The following is a 23,262-nucleotide window of genomic DNA, read 5'->3' on the forward strand; positions in this document are numbered from 1 at the left end:
ATTTAACTTAGTCACATTGTTAATTTCTGTTTTATTCTGTAATAACAAGCAGACAAAAAGTGTGATCCACTCCAAAAGTTGTTTTTAGTTAAAAATATGTAAAACTTAATTTTCTCTATCCTATGGTGCAGGGGGATGCAGGTAATCTACTTCAAGACACTTTAGAACGTTAATAATTGTTAATATGTACTAAGAAGGTGCCCCAAGGTAAACTAATTTGCTCTTCTGAATTGATTCAGTTAAATTATTCTTCAAATTTTCTTCTGTTTTCTGTGAAGAAGTGTGAATTTTCTTCTTAACCCTATCCTTAATAAGCCGACTGTGTAGAGACTTGAATTAAAATGTTATGGGCTATTCGAACGAATCTTCATTTCCTATTTAGGTGAAGTTAAAACTCATCAGCATTCTTTTTATGTGCATCAGTTTATTGTGCTGCTTGTGAGACTGTTTTGATTTAACTCAAGTGACCAGAAGGATGCTTAGGTTGATGATGTGTAAAATGAATGTGACCAATAAATGTTCCCAGGGGAAATTAGTGCAAACGGGATGGAAAGCTATTTACCTTCATCACATGGTTTGCTTTTCTCTGTATATGTTGTGCCAGGATAAATGTGTCTGCATTCATATTTGTATGTGATAATGTATCTGTTTTATGAAATCTAATTGGTATTTTGTATATTGTCTGTGACTTGCTCGAAGAGAATTTAAAAGCAACCAAGGTGGGAAATGAAACCTAAAGCTATGTACAAATACACGTTATTGGTCACTGGAGAGTGTTCCAGATTTTGACACTTTCAGATGTTTCTCTCCTCAGTGCCACTGCCCTTCATACCAAATAAGTGGAAATGTGCCTTTTTATGCAATATTTCAAATACTGTAATATTGTTTATGGTTGAGCTGAGCACCCTCACTTTTAATTTGCTCTCTTGAAAATATCCTAATCTTTGGATTACTGAAGAAAACAAAAGTCCTGCTTCAGGTGTTGATTTACCATTTCCATACATATGTATGAACAATGATCATGTTTCTTACATTTTAAGTGCATTTTAGATCACCTTCGCCCTATGTATGATGGCATTTCTTCCATCCTTTCAGTATAGATTATCTTGCAGCACATATACTTCGAGCTTGAGTAATTAAATGTAAATTGCAAATGTAAATGATGAGGAACATTTTCACTAATATCAAGCAGGTTTGAGTTTTGCAAAATTAACCCAAAACCTTCTATGAATGAAGCCTTTTTTTTACGGACCAGACCAACCTCCCTCAAAATATATTAAGAACATAGCCTAGACCCCCTACGTTCCTTATTTTTAAAGGCAAGTATAAGGTGTTATGGTACAGATGTAATTTTATTCGTTAAAGCATCACGTTTGAAGCAAAACACACTTGATTCCTGCACTAAGTTAAACAAAGAAGAATTGGAATAACTTAAGTCTGTTGGAAAACTTAACAAAATACTAGGCTATTTAACTACTAAACAGCAACTTTTCCAATATAGTGGCATCCCATAAACACATTTTTGGCAAAGGCAAATTCACTAAAATAGATTGTGTCTCTTGCAATTCTTCAGTCCAGGAGGCAAGAACATATTTGAAATATGCACATATTTCTCTCCAACAACTACTGAAAATTAAACTAAGCTCATGGTTCATCCTGCTGTTGTTCCAACCTTTCAGAGAAAAAAAAACAAGGCCTCACAAGCTGTTTACTAACTTGGAATAGACCGCTCGCCACCTGTCTCAACCTCTTTCTTTTAAAGAAAAAAGGACAAAATACGCATTTTTAAAGCAATAATTTTGTCTCACATTCTGTAACTAATAATATAGAGGAAATCAAGTGGCACCTTGTTGTAATCCTGAACCAGACTCTTTAATTTATACTATAGGAAAAGGGGCTGATGAAGGGCTTATGCCCAAAATGTCGATTCTCCTGCTCCTCAAATGCTGCCTGACCTGCTGTGCTTTACCAGCACCACACACTCGACTAATTTACATTATAGTCTGGTTTGGGGCTATTTTGTTTAAAGTAGGTAAAGTCAGATATCCAGGGGGCTTTTTCAGAGAATAACACTGTAAGATTCCATAATTTTTGCACAAACAGCAATAAGCTTTACTTTACAATTTTTACAACTGTAATGCAATTTGTTACTTTGTTCATAACTCCCACAATTAGCATGTGATATAAGCTGTAATAGATTTTGATCAAACACCTCAGAGCACACAACAAACAAGAAATGTGATCAAGACATATCCAATGGATTTTCTCGTGAATTTTCCCAGAAATTAATGACAATGTAGGTCATCAATTCTCATGAAATTTCATTAGGAGTCATACTTCTGTCAAACTGGCCTTGAAATTCCCCTTGAGCTCTTCTAGCATGGACTGCCTCGACAATTGCTCTCATTTTGGTCAAATTACCCTTGATTCCCGTGTCCATGCTTTTCTGGACTTCATTTGAGCACTTACATCATATGCACAACTTCAGCTTCTCACAACTGGCTTCACTAATTCAGTAGTACTGCTGGATTTTTCTGTGTTCTAATTTGGCTCACTTGCATGAAGAAAATGCTGCTTGTGGATTCCCTTCACATTCACTCACAGCTGCACTGAAAAGCGCAGTTTATTCTAAGCTCACAAGATTTCCCTAAGCTCTCCATATACAAAGCCCATGCCTACAGTTGCACTATCTAACATGGAGTCTGCAACTGACTTATCTATTTCTTTCTCCACCTCTTTTGAACTCTTCAGAGAGCCCTGAACTGTCGTGAGTGACCTGCTGAAAGACTTGCTATAAACCCTTCTTGTCGCTGGGCAGACTTGAGAGGATAGCCTGAAGATAACTCTTCAGACTCAAAATGTTGGTTCCCTGACCCTCTGTGATCTCCAGCATTTGTTGTTTTCGGTACAGATTCCAGCATCTGCTGTAATTTGCTCCTAACTTACTGCTCCTGACAGGTGAAGTTTATTGCTTTTGACTGGTAAATAAGAAATGTAGCATTAAACTCATGGGTAAATTCTTTTGTCTACCATTGGAAATTCATAATGTGTTAGCATTGAGGCTCACCTACTGGGAAATAAGCAATGTGTGTTAACAGTGACACAGTGCTCTTTAGTCAGTACAAACAGTTGACCAATGTGAATTGTGCTCACAATGTGAACTGTGATACTGTGAAGAGAAATACAATTTTCAGTTTTGAAACTTCATAAATTTCAGACCCATCTTTCAAATTTGCTTAGCTGCAATGCTGCTCTTGGCATCATTGGATATATAGTCTACTTAGTTTGAAAACAGGTGAAGTTTGTTGCTTTTGACTGGTAGATAAGAAATGTAGCATTAAACTCATGGGTAAATTCTTTTGTCTACCATTGGAAATTCATGTGTTAGCATTGAGGCTCATCTACTGGGAAATAAGCAATATGAGTACAGTCACCAACAATCATGGAGACTGTTCTCAAATGAGTGAAGCGCTGTGCTGGAAGCAACCCTGTACAGTAACTTGTTACCTGTAGCTCATCAGGTTTGGTCTATCTTCATTAGTGGTACTTCAATAAAGTACTGTATTGTATTCTACCATCCTGTGTATAAGATCAGATCAACAGAACCAGTGGGTTAACACTGCAATAAAAATACTGACTGATCTAATTTATTGTGCAGTGCAATTTACCATGACCCTAGTGGACCAGGATTATAAATTATTTATTTTCATTCTTCTATATTTATCTTTAATATGGAGGATAATGCTAAAAAGCTTTTACAATAAGAAAATTGCATTAATTCAAATTCTGCAATCTATTAAATGAAAATGGAAAAGGTTATTGGAATGAGCATTTCCGAGTGAAATATGGATGCAACATAAATATGCTTAGAAGCAATTTAAAATATTAGTTGTAATAAATCCAAAATCTCTGCTAGGTTAGTGAAAACTGGTTCTCTCTCTCACTCTCTCACTCTCTCTCAAACACACACTCTCACTCTCTCACTCTCTCTCACACACTCTCACTCTCTCTCTCACTCTCACTCCCTCACTCACACACACTCTTGTTTTTTCCTCTTTCTCTTTCTTTCCTTCTTTCTTACCCTCCTTCCTTTCCTTTCCCTCCTTTCCTTCTCCGCCATAACCTTTCCTGGCTACTTCAGCTATCTACAACAAGATCAGCTCATGTTGCAGCATCCCCAATTGTTTCGGTGGCTCCTGTGTTTCGCTGAGCTACACAGGTCGGCAGAGTTCCTATTGTTGTTAGTCACCCTCCGGTAGGGATGGGATAATGGCACTTTTGCTTTCCTCTTTTAAATGAGAAAATTACTCAACAGGTCCGGTGGCATCTGTAGAAAGAAACAAGAAAGTTAGTGTTTGAAGTCAGTGACTTTTCATTAGAACTGGGAAAAATTAATAATGTAAAAGTTTTTAAAACCTGATAACGGGAACAGTGAATATTTAAAATGGGTTGGCTGTGCTGGGAGCAACTCAGACAGAATAAGACATTCTGCCATCTATCTCTTCTGGACAGATCTTCTATTTCTTTACATATCCCATTACCACTCATTTTGTGCCTTCAATCCTTTTGTCATTTAATCTCACTCATCTTCCATCCAATCTCATACCTGTTTATTCTTTCTCTGATCCTTTATTCACTTGCTTAGTACCAATCTAACTTTACCCAGATTTGATAAAAGATCATCAGTCCCAAGTATTAATAAGTCTCTCTCTCTTTCTCTCTCTCAACGTTTCTGTCAATTGTCGATCCCACAGCAGTTGATGTTTCTGTTAATTGGCTTGAAGGTTTACGGCCCTTACTGTTGCCATGATACTTTGGATATTGTGTTCTGGCAATCATCAGGGTTAATTTCGTAAAATATGTCTGTTAACAGTAGCCTTAATCTTCTCACGTGCATGTGCAAAGTGTATGTGACGGAGTTTTCATTAGGAGGAGAATTGGAGCATTAAAATATTCATTGCAAATGTAGAAACAATTGCAAATAAGTGTTAATTGTTGCCTGCCTTCCTCCATTGTAAATATTATGCAGGGGCAGAATGCTGTTGTTAGTTGCAGCACAGATTTTGTGAATGTGATTCACATCAAATGGAGAGTACGCCAGCAATCTAAGAGTTTCATTTAAGTGCAGGTATGCAGAGTAAACTTGGTTATGGTTGGCAAGTGTCCTGATATTTTGCTACTTATTTGCTTAAAGTAACTGTGTGTGGACAAACAGAATGAGGCATAAAATACAAATGGATTATTTTATTGAATCCTTGCAGTTCTATTTAACAAAGTGTCAAAATTGAAAAAGCACATTCACGATGTTTGCACAGTCTCTGCCACCTCCAATGGTATAGCAGCACCAGGCATACAGTCCCTTCCACTCCCACACTCCTTCATTGTCCAAGTTCTCTCACACACCTTCTAGATGAAGCAACAATTTACCTGCACTTCCTTCAATGTAGTTTACTGTATTCACTGCTCACAATGTAATCATCTCTATGGTGGGAAGACAAAGTGCAGACTGGGTGACTGGTTTGCATAACAGCTTTGCTCTATTGATAGAAATTACTGTGAGCTTATAGTTGCCTGCCATTTCAACACACCACCATGCTCCCATGCTAATATTTTTGACTCCAATCTGCTGCAGTGCTTCAGCAAAACTCAAAGCAACCTGGAGAAGCATCACGTAATCTTCTGCTAAGTACCTTTTAGCCCTCCGAACTCAACATTCAGCTTAACTGGGTGGCACGGTAGCTCAGTAGTTAGCACTGCTACCACAGCACCAGGGACCCAGGTTTGATTCCTTAGGCAACTGTATGTGTGGAGTTTGCACATTCTCCCTGTGTCTGCATGGGTTTCCTCTGGTGCTCCGGTTTCCTTCCACAGTACAAAGATGTGCAGGTTTGGCCATGCTAAATTGCCCGTTGTGTTCAGGGTTAGTTAGGGGGTAAATGTAAGTAATAGGCTAGGGGAATGATTTTGGTGGGATTCTCTTGGCATGGTAGGTGTGGGCTTGTTGGGCCAAAAGGCCTGTTTGCACACTGTAGGGATTCTATGATTAGCTATTTTAGAGCATGAACACCTTCCCCCATGTTCTTTATCCAACTCCTCACTCCCTGGTCTTGTTCTGTATGGGTTACTCCCAGTGCAGCAAATCTATTTTCAAGATGTAGGTTTGCTCGCTGAGCTGGAAGGTTCATTTCTAGACATTTCGTCACCATACTAGGTAACATATTCAGTGGGCCTCAGGTGAAGCACTGCTTTCTATTTATATGTTTGGGTTTCTTTGCGTTGATGGTGTCATTTCCTGTGGTGAAGTCACCTCTGGTTATTTTTCTCAGGGTGGTAGATGGGGTCTAACTCTGTGTTTGTTGATAGAGTTCCGGTTGGAATGCCATGCTTCTAGGAATTCTTGTGTGTGTCTTTGTTTGGCTTGTCCTAGGATGGATATGTTGTCCCAGTTGCAGTGGTTTGTGGGCTACTCAGACCCCTTGGCATCATGGTAGCCCACAAACCCACCAACACACTAAAACAGCAGCTAATAAACTTGAAAGACCCTATACAGACAACAAGCAAAACTAATGTCCTTTACAAAATACTGTACGAGGACTGTAACAAACACTACATAGGCATAAAACAAGCCACCAAGATACATGAACACCAACTAGCCACAAACGACATGACCCTCTCTCACCAGTATCTTTACATACAGAGAAGGAAGGACACCACTTTGACTGGGGCAACACATCCTCGGACAAGCCAAACTAAGACACACACGAGAATTCCTAGAAGCATGACTTTCCAACCGGAATACACTCAACAAGCACATCGAGTTAGACCTCATCTACCACCCCCTGAGAAAAAGAACAAGGAGAAGTGACATCACTACATGAAATGACATAACCAACCCAAAGAAACCTATCCATATAAATAGAAAGCAGTAATTATCAGCAGTGCTTCACCTGAGGCCCACTGAAGATGTTACCTCGTAGGGTGATGAAACGCCTGGAAATGAACCTTCCAGCTCACCGAGCAAACTTACATCCAGAACTTCAATCTGAGCTACAAAGCTTCTCAAAACTTGCTAAAATCTATTTTCAACTCTTCACACTTCCCATTATCATCTGGAGAAGCTTAGCAGTCTGGCAGCATCCGTGGACAGAAAACAGACTTAACATTTCAAGTCGAGTGACCCTTCCTCAGAAGTAAACAGAATGGTGTAATTTCTTAAAAGTGAATAATTTGACATCCTAACCCAACACCTGTGCTATTGCATTTTCAATATATGAACACATTAAGACACTTCACAAGATTCCTCAGGGACAGATCCTTTAGTAAGTGGTGAAATAGAAAAACATTCATACTGTTATCACCTATGAATAAAATCTATTGATGTTTGCTAAAGTAAGCATTGACTCATTTGTAATGATGGTTTTAGCCAAAAGCAGTTTAGAGAGGGCATGCTGACCTCCAAGTATTACACTGTCATATGGTCAATGTCTTCCTAGTCACCCTCCTTAAATCATGGATCTTTCCTCCAAACTACATCACAATTTAATTGACCACATTACTTAATGTTGGGTGTAAATACACTAAGGGAAGATGCTTTTATTTAAAAATTATAATTCAAGTGCTTTGGAGCTTCAGAGTCATGGTTTAACGAAACATTTCAGGTTGGCTACAATGAGACCCAAAAGTGTGAAGGAGGAAAAGAAGAGGAAATGATAAACATGCTCAACTCAGTTAGTTTTCAGAGGCATTTGAAGGTGGGGTGCACGGTAACCGCATTAAAAAGGTTTTTGGAAGATTGTGCCAGATAGTAAAGGTTGAGAGAACCAAAGGCTCTGTCACTATTTTAAAAAGAAAGTGGAATCTTTTATAGGAAGCTATTAAATTGATGGATGGCAGGCTCTTTGTGGATATAATGACATTCAGAAGTGCTGAGCAATGGAAACAGCTGTGAGTAGGGAATTGTTTATGCTTCTGTCAGGATCACACATTGAAGTGTTATATATACTGGAGGTGATTAAATACACTGCATTACTCACATCAGATAATGGGATTCTCTGGAGTCAGCTGTACTGGATATTGGATATTGCAGTGAATATAAAGATAATTTGTCCACTATGTGACACTGGTGAAAATGTCTTTGCCTGATCACCTCAGTCCTGATTACAGGTTCTGAGATTTTGATAAGGGTATAGCATTACAGCTGTACTGAGGGAGTATATTCCCGGAAATACATCCAAAAAACTTATTTAGGTGGAACTGAGAAATAAGAAGGGGATGGTCACCTTATTTGGATTGTATTATAGATCCCCTAATAGAGGGAAATGGAGAAACAAATTTGTAAGGATTTGAGCTATAGGGAGATGTTGAAAGGATAGGGGTTGTTTTTCCTGGAGCGTCGGAGGCTGAGGGGTGACCTTATAGAGGTTTACAAAATCGTGAGTGGCATGGACAGGGTAAATAGACAAAGTCATTTCCCTGTGGTCGGGGAGTCCGAATTAGAGGGCATAGGTTTAGGGTGAGAGGGGAAAGATATGAGACCTAAGAGGCAACTTTTTCACACACAGGGTGTAAGGGTATGGAATGAGCTACCAGAGGAAGTAATGGAGGCTGGTACAATTGCAACATTTAAAAGGCATTTGGATGGGTATATGAATAGGAAAGGTTTGGAGGGGGATATCTGTTTGGCATGGACAGGTTGGACTGAAGGGTCTGTTTCCATGCTGTACTTCTCTATGACTCTATGACTCAGTTATCTGTAAGAATATTAGGGTTGTTATGGTAGGGGTCTTTAACTTTCCAAACATAGTGCCATAGTGTTAAGGGTTTAGATGGGGAGGAATTTGTTCAGTATGTACAAAAAAATTTTCTGATTCAGTATGTGGATGTACCTACTAGAGAAGATGCAAAACATGACCCACTCTTGGGAAATAAGGCAGGGCAGGTGACTGAGGTGTCAGTGGGGGAGCACTTTGGGGCCAACGGCCATAATTCTATTGTTTTTAAAATAATGATGTAAAAAGATAGACCAGATCTAAAAGTTGAAGTTCTAAATTGATTGTGTTAGGCAGGAACTTGCAAAAGCTGACTGTGGGCAAATGTTCACAGGTAAAGGGACGACTGAAAAATGAGAAGCCTTCAGAAATGAGATAAATAGAGTCCAGAGACCGTATACTCTTGTTAGGGTGACAGAAAAGGCTGGTAGGCATAGAGAATGCTGGATGTCTAAAGAAATTGAGGTTTTGGTTAAGAAAAAGAAGGAAACATATGTCAGGTATAAACAGGATAAATTGAGTGAATCCTTGGAAGTGTTTAAAGGCAGTAGGAGTTTACTTAAGAGGGAAATCAGGAGGGCAAAAAGAGGGCATGAGATAGCTTTGGCAAATAGTGTTAAGGCAAATTTAAAGGGTTTTTACAAATACATTAAGGACAAAAAGATAACTAGGGAGAGAATACGGCCTCTCAAAGATCAGCAAAGTGGCCTTTGTGTGGAACAGCAGGGGATGGGGGAGATACTAAATGAGTATTTTGCATCAGTGTTTACTGTGGAAAATGATATGAAAGATGTAGAATGTGGAGAAATAAATGGTGACATTTTGGAAAATGTCTATATTACAAAGGAGGAAGTGTTGAATGTCTTGAAATGCATAAAAGTGGATAAATTCCCAGGACCTGATCAGGTGTACCCTAGGACTCTGCAAAAAACTAGGGAAATGATTGCTGGGCCTCTTGCTGAGATATTTGTATCATCGAGGTGCTGGACGACTGGAGGTTGGCTAACGTTGTGCCACTATTTAAGAAGGTTGGTAAGGAAAAGCCAGGGGGCTGTAGACCAATGAGCCTGACATCAGTGGTGGACGAGTTGTTGGAGGGAATTCTGAGGGACAGATGTACATGTATTTGGAAAGGCAAGGACTGATTAGGGATAGTCAACATGGCTTTGTGCATGGGAAATCATATCTCACGAACTTGATTGAGTTTTTTGAAGAAGTAACAAAGAGGATTGATGAGGGCAGAGTGTTCGATGTGATCTATATGGACTTCAGTAAGACGTTTGACAAGGTTCCCCCCGGTAGACTGATTAGCAAGGTTATATCTCATGGAATAGAGGGAGAACTGGCTCAAAGGTAGAAGATGGAGGGTACTGGTGGAAGGTTGTTTTTCAGATTGGAGGCCTGTGACCAGTGGAGTGCCCCACAAGGATCAGTGCTGGGTCCTCTACTTTTCATCATTTACATAAATGATTTGGATGTGAGCTTAAGAGGTATAGTTAGTAATGACACTGAAATTAGAGATATAGTGGACAGGTGGTTACCTTGGATTACAACGAGCCCTTGAAACAATGAGCCAATGGGCTGAGAAGTAGCAGATGGAGTTTAATTTAGGTAAATGCGAGGTGCTGCATTAGACCTTAGCAAGACTTCTACACTTAATGATCAGGTCCGCGGGAGTGTTGCTGAACAAAGAGACCTTGGAGTGCAGGTTCATAGCTCCTTGAAAGTAGATTCACAGGTAGATAGGGTCACTACTGTGATTGGTAGTGATTGGTATGCTTTCCTTTATTGGTCAGAGTATTGAGTACAGGAGTTGGGAGGTCATGTTGTGGCTGTACAGGACATTGGTTAGGCCACTGTTGGAATATTGTATGCAATTCTGGTCTCCTTCCTATCACAAGGATGTTGTGAAGCTTGAAATGGTTCAGAAAAGATTTACAAGTGTGTTGCCGGAGTTGGAGGATTTGAGATATAGGGAGAGGTTGAATAGGTGGGGGCTGTTTTCTCTGGAGCGTTGGAGGCTGAGGGGTGACCTTATAGAGGTTTATAAAATGATGAAGGGCATGCATAGGGTAAATAAAGAAAGTCTTTTCCCTGGGGTGGGTGAGTCCAGAACTAGAGGACATAGGTTTAGGGTGAGGGGGGAAAGATATAAAAGAGACCTAAGGGGCAACCTTTTCACGTAGAGAGTGGTGCTTATGTGGAATGAGCTGCCAGAGGAAGTGATGGAGGCTAGTGTGATTGCAACATTTAAAAGGCGTCTGGATGGGTATATCAATAGGAACGGTTTGGAGGGATATGGGCTAAGTGCTGGTAAGTGGGACTAGATTGGGTTGGGATATGTGGTCAGCATGGACAAGTTGGACCGAAGGGTGTTTCCATGCTGTACATCTCTATGACTCTATAACGGAGTTGAGGGTGGAGCAGATCTAGCCGGGGCAATTGATTGGCTTGTAGTTTGCACCAATTTAAGGTTCGGAAGGCAAACAAACAAATGGATAGTTCTGTGACCTATCATATGTTGATAAAGCAAATGGTCTCCATGCACATGCAACATCAAAATAGAATTGTTTGTGGTGCCAGTTGATTGTTATTATATTTTTCCAAAAGGGATGCATAGTTGTTCCTGCGAGACCTTTCTATATTGTATTTGCTACACTATTTTCTGCACTGAGATGTTACTGCTGACAGTAGTGTGACTTGTACATTGGATATAATTATAGTCATTGAGTAGATTCCAAGAGTTTGTGGGAACGAGTCCCTATTCCATGGCCACTAGTTTCATGCCCCTCCCATCTCTGAACCAACTGTACAGCAATGATCTGAGCTTTAGTTAGACTCTTTATACATTGTCCTTCTCAGGATCAAATGACAGCAATCAGTCATTTGTGCTGTCTCTTAAGACCATCTATTTTCACCTCTAAAATATTACACAGCATTGACCCAGTCTCAGCTCAGCTGCTGTTGCCACTGCTGAAGTTCTCATCTTTTCCTGTGTTGCTTCTGAAGCCAACTGTTCCAAACAATCCTGACTGGCGCCTCATTTCCATCCTTCGTAAATTTGAGGTAATCTAAAACTCTGTTTGCGAATTTACAGCTGGTCCTGTCCCTATGTCACCTCAGTACTTGCTGACGTACATAAGCTTCAAGTCAAAGAATGTCTTGTTTTTGAAATTCTCATCCTTGTCTTCAAGTTCCTTCTTGAACATGCCCATCCCTGTTTCTGAAATACTTCCCAACCCACAACCTTCTGGAGATATGTGTCCTGTAATTCTGGTTTGAACACCTTGATGTCTAATTGGTCCACTGTTGGTGATTTTACCTTCATTTCCTTTGGCTTCAAGCTTTCGAATTTCCCTCCTCAATCTCCCTGCCTCTCGGTGTTGCTTTTCTCCATTAAGACACTTAAAGCCCATGCGTTTGATCAAACTTTTGGTCGCCTGACCACTGACCACTTTGTGATTCAGTTAAGGGGAGACAGTGGCATAGTGGTAATGTCACTGAATTTTGTCAGTAATGTCAATTACTGACAAAATTCAGTGGGCAGCACGGTGGCACAGTGGTTAGCACTGCTGTCTCACAGCGCCTGTAGACCCGGGTTCAATTCCCGACTCAGGCGACTGACTGTGTGGAGTTTGCACGTTCTCCCCGTGTCTGCGTGGGTTTCCTCCGGGTGCTCCGGTTTCCTCCCACAGTCACAAAGATGTGCGGGTCAGGTGAATTGGCCAAGCTAAATTGCCCGTAGTGTTAGGTAAGGGGTAAATGTAGGGGTATGGGTGGGTTGCGCTTCGGCGGGTCGGTGTGGACTTGTTGGGCCGAAGGGCCTGTTTCCACACTGTAAGTCTAATCTAATCTAATCTAATAACAAGGAGCACTGCTAGAGTCCTTGGAAGTGGGTACGTGACAGTGCTGTTAGGATGTGTTCTATTTTGACTCAGCAACATTGGAGGAATGTGATATAGTTTGAAGCCCGGATGCAGTTTGGCTTGAATGGGACTTCCTGTGGTAATGACCATGTCTACCCTGCCTCAGCTTATTTGCTCCTGGGTCACTCATCCAGACCTTCAGGCTCCATTATTTCAATGCTTCCCCAGTCAGGCTGTCATCTTTGATTCTTCCTAAGCTGAAGTTCATGCAAAACTCTGCTCCTCATATCCTGTAGTCATTAAACTGTAACCCAGTTACCTCCATTTAAAAATTTTCCTCCCCAAGTTTATATCGCTCCATGTGCTCGCCATTCTTTTCTGTAATTTCTTCCAGTTCATCATTTCTCCAACACTCATCTCTCATTGAGAGATTTTGAGGTTAGGCTTTCAAAATGGAGGCAGATAAAAGTGGGACAGTTCTTTGCAGAATTTTTAAAAAACATATCAAAGTCAATTGGATCATTAATCTAAGTACCTGAATTCTAAGAAGTACGTAGCACCAGTCAAATACTGGGCAGAACTTACTGTCATATCAATGGGTAAAATCTTTATGCTGTTGGGGTTTTTGACAGAATAAACTCATCAAGGCTAATAGTTTGAAGTAAAAAGTAACAAGGCAAGGGAGTATCCAATGATTGGCAAGACACTAGGAAGCTCAGAGGAACAGATGAATTTTGGGGTGCTTGTTCACAGACTCTTGAAGATAGCAGGACAGATTAGTAGGGTAGTTACAACAAATTAGATGCTTGCCTTTATCAGTCATGGTATTGATTATAAGAACAAAGAGGTGATGTTGGAGTTGTACAGACTTTGCACCACAGCTGGAGTACTGGCTGAATTTCTGCGATTGCAATGGAGATTAACCAGGGTGTTGCCTAGAATGGAGGATTGCAAGGGGCTAGATAAGCTCAAGCTATTTTCTTTGGAGCAGAGAAGACAAGGAGGGAGCCAGACAGAGGTGTATAAGATGACGAGGGGCATGGACAGGGTGAATAGAAAGCAGCTGATTCCCTTAGTTGAAGGGTCCATCATGATTTTAAATAGAAAGCCAAGAGATTTAGAGGTGATTTGAGGAAAAACCTTTTCACCCAGGCGGTGGTGGTAACCTATAATGCACTGCCTGGGAGTTAGTTGAGGTGGGAAACCTTGCATCCTTTAAAACCTCCTTGGATAACATTCAAGGCTATCGACCCTAGTGCTGGAAAGTTTGACTAAGTTAGGTATATTTTTGTCAGTGCTGACTTGAAGTACCTCTTCTACACTGTATGATTTCAGAACCAAAGGTTCAAGATCGGAGTTAAGAGGAGTTAGGAATTGAGTTCAAAAGCAAGTTTTAATTTTTGCCTAGCAGCAGAATTCAGTTATTGTTCAGGAGAACCAGCCATGATAGGTGAAGTGTTTTAGTTTGTGAAGCTTCCAAGCCAGGAGTATTTAGAAGGAAATCTTCAAGTTATTACAACTGAACTTGTTTAAGCCAGCAGATTTGTGAAAAGATTGTGCTTGTGGACTTGTGAAAAAAAATCACAAAAATCTCCTCAATTTGAGGAAAAGAAACTGAGAGGAGACAATTAAATAAAAACTTAAAATTGAGATGGGCATGAATTTTTTTATTGGAAATGTTTGTCAAGCATAATGTTAGGCCTTTCTAAATGTAGTTTTTTATGTGCCGTTTTATTTATTTGTTGTCAAAGACCATCTGCAGCCCCAAGTGCTTATGTTTCAGTGACTAGCCACCACTTACCACCCACAAAAATGAAATACGTGATTGAACAAGCTAGATTTCATTCTGGGATCTTTCTTGTCTGATATTGCCAGAAGCTAGAATCATAACATTATGAATCGAGTCCATTCCGTCATTCAATCATGGCTGATGGGCATTTCAACTCCACTTACCAGCATTCTCCCCGGAGCCCTTAATTCCTCGAGACAACAAGAATCTAGCAATCTCTGCCTTGAAGACATTTAGTGTCCCGGCCTCCAATGCACCCTGTGGCAATGAATTCCACAGGCCCACCACTCTCTGGCTGAAGAAATGACTCCGCATTTCTGTTCTGAATTTACCCGCTCTAATTTTAAGGCTGTGTCCACGGGTCCTAGTCTCCTCGCCTAACGGAATCAACTTCCTAGCGTCCACCCTTTCCAAGCCATGTATTATCTTGTACGTCTCTATTAAGTATCCCCTTAATCTTCTAAACTCCAATGAATACAATCCCAGGATCCTCAGCCGTTCCTCAGATGTTAGACCAACCACTCCAGGGATCATCTGTGTGAATCTCCGCTGGACACGTTCCAGTGCCAGTATGTCCTTCCTGAGGTGTGGGGACCAAAACTGGACGCAGTACTCCAAATGGGGCCTAACCAGAGCTTTATAAAGTCTCAGTAGCACAATAGTGCTTTTATATTCTAACCCTCTTGAGAGCAGTGACAACATTGCATTCGCTTTCTTAATCACAGACTCAACCTGCATGTTTACCTTTAGAGAATCCTCGACTAGAACTCCCAGATCCCTTTGTACTTTGGCTTTACAAATTTTCTCACCATTTAGAAAGTAGTCTATGCTTTTATTCTTTTTTTCCAAAGTGCAAGACCTCGCATTTGTTCACGTTGAATTCCATCAGCCATTTCCTGGACCACTCTCCCAAACTGTCTAGATCCTTCTGTAGCCTCCCCATTTCCTCAGTACTACCTGCCTGTCCACCTAATTTCGTATCATCCGCAAACTTCGCTAGAATGCCCCAGTCCCTTCATCCAAATCATTAATATATAATGCGAACAGCTGTGGCTCCAACACTGAACCCTGTGGGACACCACTCGTCACCGGCTGCCATTCCGAAAAAGAACCTTTTATCCCAACTCTCTGCCTTCTGTCAGACAGCCAATCCTCAATCCGTCCCAGTAGCTCACCTCGAACACCATGGGCCCTCACCTTGCTCAGCAGCCTCCCGTGTGGCACCTTATAAAACGCCTTTTGAAAGTCTAGATAGACCACATCCACTGGGTTTCCCTGGTCTAACCTACTTGTCACCTCTTCAAAGAATTCCAACAGGTTTGTCAGGCATCCAATCATCCGGGACCTTCCCTGACTCCAGTGACTCTTGAAAGATCTCAACCAATGCCTCTGTTATTTCCTCAGCCACCTCTCTCCAAACTGTAGGGTGTATCCCATTGGGGCCAGGAGATTTATCAATTTTAAGACTTTTTAACTTTTCTAGCTCTATTTGTTTTGTAATGGCAACCATACTCAACTCAGCCCCCTGACTCCCTTTAATTCCCCAAATGGGATGTCTTTAGTTTGGGAAACCTGGGGCATGGATGGGTTGGTCTGAAAGATCTGTTTTCATCTGAATGACTCTGACATCTGAGTGATGTTCCTGTATTTAATAACTTGTGTACTTTTGAATGTCATAGTCTAGAAATGGGATTCAGCTTCTTTTGAGAATGTTTTCTGCCACGTAGTTATTGAAGCCAGTCTGCTGACTTGGTTTGATTTGAACCTTTATCAGGTGGATCCGTATTCTTTGAATCAACTTAGCTATAGAATGCAAGGAAATTTCCTGGGGAATAAACTAAACTAATTCCAATCCTGAGACAGTTTGAGATTTGCTTGCAATTTGGCGATAAATACAAATTACATAATACAACAGCTGGACACCAAGCACGAAGGTTTTTATTTTGGAATTGACATCCAGATGTGAATGCATAAGAAAGTGGATTTATATTTAGCGCAGCTGAAGTAAGTGTGCATGTATTTATATGGTAATGAGTATAATACCTTATTCAGTAAGGTAAAGTTGAAATGATATAAGTGAATAGGGCAGATGATTAGGCTTGGACAAACTGCATCAGTTTTTGTTCCTTGTGTTATTTTTTGTTCAGTTATGATGTAAAGGATGTTGGTGCAATTAAAAACTTATGCATTTTTAAGACATTTATGGAAAACCTCATTGTCCGGGAATGGAGTTCAGCTTCTGCTAAAAATGTTTGCTGTATTTTTTGTTTACTAGCAGATTAGCCAGTAGATGGTGCAGATTACGAAATTCAATGTTACAGCTTGCATCAACTCAGCATCGGCTTATTCTTCAGGCATAGACAGCTAATGACCAGAATCAAGGTTTCATGATGGGATTGAGAGTCCTCTTTCTGGCCACACATTTTCTCTTAATTGAATTGGAAGGGCCTTGGTCATTGATGTAAATAATCTAGAGTACACTTGTAGTGAGGATGTAGAGAGCAAGAAAAATACCTCAAACGTAAGGTGTAGAAGCCTATGATACCTCCACTGAAGTAGGAACATGTTGTGAATATAAATAGTGACCAAATCTTACTTGTCGTGGCTGCCAAAACAAACCTAACTAAAATTCATAATATTTGGTCTACTTTTAACTTAGTTGCATAAGCACTTAGAATCTGTGTTTGATTTGTAATCCTCTAAAAAATGAATTGTAAGCCATGGCTTATTGGGAGCGAAAGGTTGTTGATATTCCCAGCGAGGCGCTAACTGAAATGTCAATTTTCAAATAAAACCTTAAGCCTGCATTGGATATGAAGTTGACATATATCTGTCCTTTTAGGTTGAGATAAAAGATTCTTACCACTACTTCAAAGAAGTAGTGGCAAGACTTCCTTGTGTCCTGGTCAACAGTTATCCCTCAAGCAACATAACTAAACCAGACTATATATAATCAGTTTCACGTTGCGGTTTGTAAGATCTTGCTGATGCAGTTTCTGCATGACAGCAGGGATGATACTCCAAAAATAAGTCATTGGCCAGGATGGCCTGTGGCCGTGAAAGATGGCCTTGCATCCAAAATTAAACAACCTACATCTTTGAGTAATAATTAGATTTGTATTAACTTTTAGGTATATAAAAAAATACTTGATCAATAATGTAGAAGTTTGCTGCCCCCTGATGTTGGTCAGCCTGAACAGCAGGTGTGAAGGGAAAATGCAGGTGTTTACTGCTGAAAGTGCTTACTTCATCACTGACCTCCCTCAAATTCTAAATAATATTGCCCTTAGTATCCATCAATTTGGCATATTTTGCCCCATCAGAGAAACCTCCATTTTCAGTTCCATCTCTCAACTCAAATTGCTGTGCACAAGCCTTTCCAAAATGTAGTATCTCACATTTAAACTCCATTTGCCAATCCTCAGCCCATTGGCCCATCTGATCAAGATCCCATTGTACTCTGAGGTAATCTTCTTCGCTGTCCACTACATCTCCAATTTTAGTGTCATCTGCAAACTTATTAACTCTACCTCCTATGTTCACACCAAAATCATTTATATAAATGACAAAAAGCAGTGGAAAACCCAGCACCAGTCCATGTGGCACATCGCTGGTCACAGGCCCCCAGTCTGAAAAGCAACCATGCACCACTACCCTCTGCCTTCTATTTTCAAGCCAGTTCTGTCTCCAAATAGAGTCATAGAGATGTACAGCTTGGAAACAGTCCCTTTGGTCTAAATCATCCATGCCACCAGATATCCCAACCTAATCTAGTCCCACTTGCCAGCTCCTGGCCCAAATCTCACCAAAACCTTCCTATTCATATACCCATCCAAGTGCCTTTTAAATGGTGCAACTGTACCAGCCTCCACCACTTCCTCTGGTGGCTCATTCCATACATGTGCCACCCTCCACGTGAAAACATTGCCCCTTAGGTCCCTTTTATATCTTACCCCTCTCACCCTAAACCAGTGCCCTCTAGTTCTGGACCCCCCCCCCACACACACACACACACACACACACACACACACACACACACACACACACCCCAGGGAAAAGACTTTGTTTATTTATCCTATCCATGCCTCTCATGATTTTGTGAACCTCTATAAGGTCACCCCTCAGCCTCCGATGCTCCAGGGAGAACAGCCCTCACCTATTCAACCTCTCTCTATAGCTCAAATCCTCCAAACTTGGTTACATCCTTGCAAATCTTTTCTGAACCTTTTCAAGTTTCACAACATTCTTCAGTTAGGATGGAGACTAGAATTGCACGCAATATTCCTACAGTGACCTAACCAATATCCTGTACAGTTGCAACATGACCTCCCAAGGCCTATATTTAATACTCTGACCAATAAAGGAAAGCATACCAAATGTCTTCACTATCCCTAGTTCTCCCTGTATTCTGTGATCTAACCTTGCTAACCAGTCTACCATGAGAAACCTTGTCGAACGCCTTACTGAAGTCTGTATAGATCATGCCCATCGCTCTGCTATCATCAGTCCTCCTTCTCACTACTTCAAAAAAAACTTAATCAAGTTAATGAGACACTATTTCCCAAGCCCTATACTATGTTGACTATCCCAAATCAGTCCTTGCCTTTACAAATACTTGTAAATCCTGCCTCTCAGAATTCTCTACAACAACTTGCCCTTCACCGTTGTCAGACTCACTGGTGGATAGTCCCCGAGCTTTCCTCATCACCTTTCTTATATAGTGGCACCACGTTAGCCAACCTCCAGCACCTCATCTATGGCTATCAATGATGAGTGGGGTAAGGAGTAAATGATAGGTGGGGATAGAGCTCTGAGAGAAAGAAGACAGTTCAACAGACAAAGTAGTGGATAAAAATCTGGTTGGGAGAGTGAATGGCTGTTAATAGAGATGGTTAGTGGTGAACAATAGTGTCTAATGGCAGATTATGTGATAACTAGGTCTGATGTGTGGGTTTGGGGGTGGCAAGACCCTCCCCTCAACCCTTCTCCATAAAAACCGATAGCTTCCTAGCTACCATCAGTTCTGAGGAAGGGTCACCAGACCCAACAATTTAACTCTTGATTTCTCTTCACAGATGCTGCCGGACCTGCTGAGCTTTTCCAGCAACTTCTGTTTTTGTTTCTGATTTACATCATCCGCAGTTCTTTCAGATTTGATTCCTCAGGACAGTAGATGTTTTCTGCTGAAATGCTTAACTTTCGTCTAGCAGTATCTGTTTACAGCACTTTGGTGGTTTGTCTAAGTAACCATTATCTAGCTGTCCCTTTCTTCAAACCAGTTGGACTGATCTTGAGTCTGATTTGGTATATCCAATAGAGAGGAGGAGCAGGAACCGTGGTTCATTTTTCCTGTTGCTTTCCTGACTGGGTTTACGAGGAAAACAACTTAACTGTTCTCTAAATTTTTAAATAATGTCTTCAAGGATGTCATCTTGCGAGAAATATGTCTTCCACAGATTCAATTCACGTCCTCTTTTCACACTTTTCCACATTTCCACATTTCCTTCTACCACTAAAAGCCAGAAGAATGTGAATAGAAACACACCCAGTGAACCAATGTTTTGAAACTAACTCTGCCACTATATGGTGTCTGTGTTTAAGCCTGCAAGGGCTTTAATAATCTCTCTAGCCATTAACTGTATGTCCAGCGCACACTTGGCTTGATCTGAGAAAACATTCTCTCTCTAATAATAATTTACTCTAATGAAACAAATTGAGCTGAGTATTTGGTAAGTTGCTTCTTTAACTTTTTTTTTGTTATTCTAGGGAACCCAGAAAGGTGGTGCTACATCGAGGATCAACTGGTCTGGGCTTTAATATTGTCGGTGGTGAAGATGGGGAAGGAATTTTTATTTCCTTCATATTGGCAGGAGGCCCAGCTGACCTGAGTGGTGAACTAAGAAAAGGGGACAGGATTATTTCGGTACAACTTCCAGCATCTTGAATTTTAAATTTCTTTATTCCCTGATCAGTCTAGTAGCTTTGTTTTTGTGGAGTTGCCTTTTGATGGAATTATCAACCCCCTTATGTTTATTTCCTGAATGACCTGATTGCTTTACTCTGCTTCCCAAAACCCATCAATGAACTTCTAATCATTTTTACGCATCTATTAAAATCTCAATGGTACCTGCATAGAGAGGGATTGCATGGAATGTTTGACTGTTAACTTATTAAAGCAAAATATCCCATGTTTGTTCTGCAATGTTTTATCTATGAAGATCTGTGAAATATTTGAATCAAACCAGTATTGATTAATTTAATTGAGTAGATTCCTTTAATTTATTTTTAATAAGTCAATTTTCACAAGCAAAGACTTGTTATATAAAGTAAAATTTATCCATGCTAGGATTTAAGATTATGGACTAGCAGTGATTTATATTGACATTAGATTGAGAAAGGAACAATGATTTTAAGTAACAGCAATGTTTGTTCCCTGTCTGCAAGGGAAAAAAATAATTCTATATTAAAACACTAAACTCAAAACAGGAAATGTAAAAACCAAGCAGCTTCGGTACACATTTTCTGTTGGTTAAACATTTATGTCTTGCATTAATCACATCCATAGAAATCAAAATACATTTACCTAAAATAGACTATTCTTCTCAATTCAGTGTAAAATTAGGAATAGGTGCTGATAGCACTGTGACGTTCACTGCTGTCTTTGCTTGAACTGGAATATCTAAAGATAAAATTTCACTGTCATCACCATCCCACCCCCCTTTTCCATGTTGCTGTAAACCAACGTTTACAAATAATTTCTTAACTCTTGAAGGTGATGGACTTAGCTTTAATCTTTCCTTATCTTGTGCTGTTTAGACTTTTCAGCTGCCTCTGTTTTGTTATGGAATTGTTGAAGCAGACTGTTGATCTGAGGAGCTATATGTTTATTGGATGTCAATTTAATGCTTGCAAATATTTTTTTAAAAATACAGATTACACAAACACAGCAGTTCTTTTAAAGAAATTGTTGCTGTCCTTTTGCGTTTCACTGACAGGAGACAGTGAAGCAAGTGTTTCAGGATCTCAATCATTAAAAGTTAAATAACTTACTTTGAATTTTTAGAAGTGTTATTTATGTAATTATGATGTAACTGATATGCTACTTTCTCAAACTAATATTTGAACGCTGCAGGGATGCACAAAAGGTCTGAGTGTTCATTTCAAAACTTAGATTTCAAATCTCTCTTTGATGCAGGTGAATGGTATTGATTTGCGGAGTGCCACTCATGAGCAGGCAGCAGCAGCACTGAAAAATGCTGGGCAAGCAGTCACAATTGTGGCACAATACAGGCCTGAAGGTGAGTGTTTTTGAGCAGTTAAACTTCATTCAGGAAACAAATTAATGTTGTACTTTTATATAAGTGTCGTGCTACAGCTGTATATTTGGTAAACCTTAAGCAAGATGTTAAAATAATGAATTAAAATGTCTGGTGTTTCCTGATGAGCGTTTACAAAATATCCTGTGTGTATTTTCTATTAGTTACTCAGACATGGTTAGCTTTTCAATCTGTCTCCATTGGAAGTGTAATTTCCAATGTGTTAGTTATGTATAAATTGTTCAGTGAGTGTCTCTCAATAATCTCATTTAAAATTTGCTGATGTACAGGAATGTGAATTTTTGGTTATTGGTTTCATACATTGTAAGTGAATCTACGTATGATAATATTCTCAAAGAATTGAAGGCTGAGGGGTGATGTTGCAGAGGTTTATAAAATCATGAGGGGCATGGATAGGGTAAATAGCCAAAGACTTTTCCCCAGGGTGGGGGAGTCCAAAACAATAGGGCCTAGGTTTAAGGTGAGATGGGAAAGATGTAAAAGGGACCGAAGGGGCAACATTTTCACGTCGAGGGTGGTGCGTGTATGACAAAAGTTGCCAGAGGATGTGGCCAAAGCTGGTACAATTAGAACATTTAAAAGGTATCCAGATGGGTATATGAAGAGGAAGGGTTTAGAGCGATAGGTGCAAATTGCTGGGAAAAATGATTAGATCAATTTAGGATATCTGGTCAGCATGGACAACTTGGACAGAATGGTCTGCTTCCGTGCTATATAACTAACTCTATAATTGTCTCAAAGAAACTAATACACTAATGTTCATCAATTTTTCATTAAATTCCTTATTATTGCCTTATTTTCATAATAATTGGCTACCCGTTGAAGATGAGGATGATTGTCTTTCTTGAGTCACCAAAACCACCTTGAATGTGGGTAGATATTGTAAGCATGTTGGATGCATTGAGAAGGCCCAATCTCTGCTTATGGAGCAGGGTTTAATTTTATCTTAATGGCTAATAATTATTTGGCATTTAGGCTTTGAAATTCAGGATGATCATGAACTGAAATTTGATGCAGCCAATCCCCGTTGTTGGGTTAAAATAGAAACTGAGCATAGATGTAGATATTCTTTCTAACGATATTTGAATGTATCATTCAGGATCTATCACTGTTTGTAGGTGGAGTTATCTAACAAATAGCTTGTAGGTGTTCATTTAATTGTGCTCTATTACGCCTGCTGTAGTGGTCTTCCATTTGTTGCTTGTCATTTGTCAACTAAATCACGAGAAAGTCTAACATTTGTGGTGTGAGTATTCAGGAAAATACTTCACAGTTCACAGAACAGTAATTGAGGCAACAAGCAGATAAAGACAAAAAAGCTGCAGATATTGGAACCCAAAATGAACAAGTAGGAGTCTGGAAGAGCACAGCAAAACAGGCAGCATCAGGTGGCGGAGAAGTCAACTTTTCGGGTTTAACCCTGCGGGTATAACCCTGAAAAAGGGTTATATTCGAAATGTTGACTTTCCCACCTCCTGATGTTGCTTGGCTTGCTGTGTTCT

At 40.1% G+C, this 23,262-nt stretch overlaps 1 protein-coding gene across 3 annotated transcripts in view; it reads left to right on the forward strand.

Annotated features, from left to right (window-relative positions):
* Positions 1–23,262, forward strand: part of dlg1b (discs large MAGUK scaffold protein 1b) — a 428,423-nt gene that overhangs the window by 341,105 nt on the left and 64,056 nt on the right. For all 3 annotated transcript variants that reach the window (XM_060834674.1, XM_060834676.1, XM_060834675.1), the window contains exons 13-14: positions 20,190–20,346; positions 21,619–21,721. In XM_060834674.1, the coding sequence (XP_060690657.1) occupies positions 20,190–20,346; positions 21,619–21,721 (260 nt within the window). The remainder of the gene's footprint in view (positions 1–20,189; positions 20,347–21,618; positions 21,722–23,262) is intronic.

The sequence above is a fragment of the Hemiscyllium ocellatum genome, chromosome 13, assembly GCF_020745735.1.
Source record: "Hemiscyllium ocellatum isolate sHemOce1 chromosome 13, sHemOce1.pat.X.cur, whole genome shotgun sequence".
NCBI classification, from domain to species: domain Eukaryota; kingdom Metazoa; phylum Chordata; class Chondrichthyes; order Orectolobiformes; family Hemiscylliidae; genus Hemiscyllium; species Hemiscyllium ocellatum.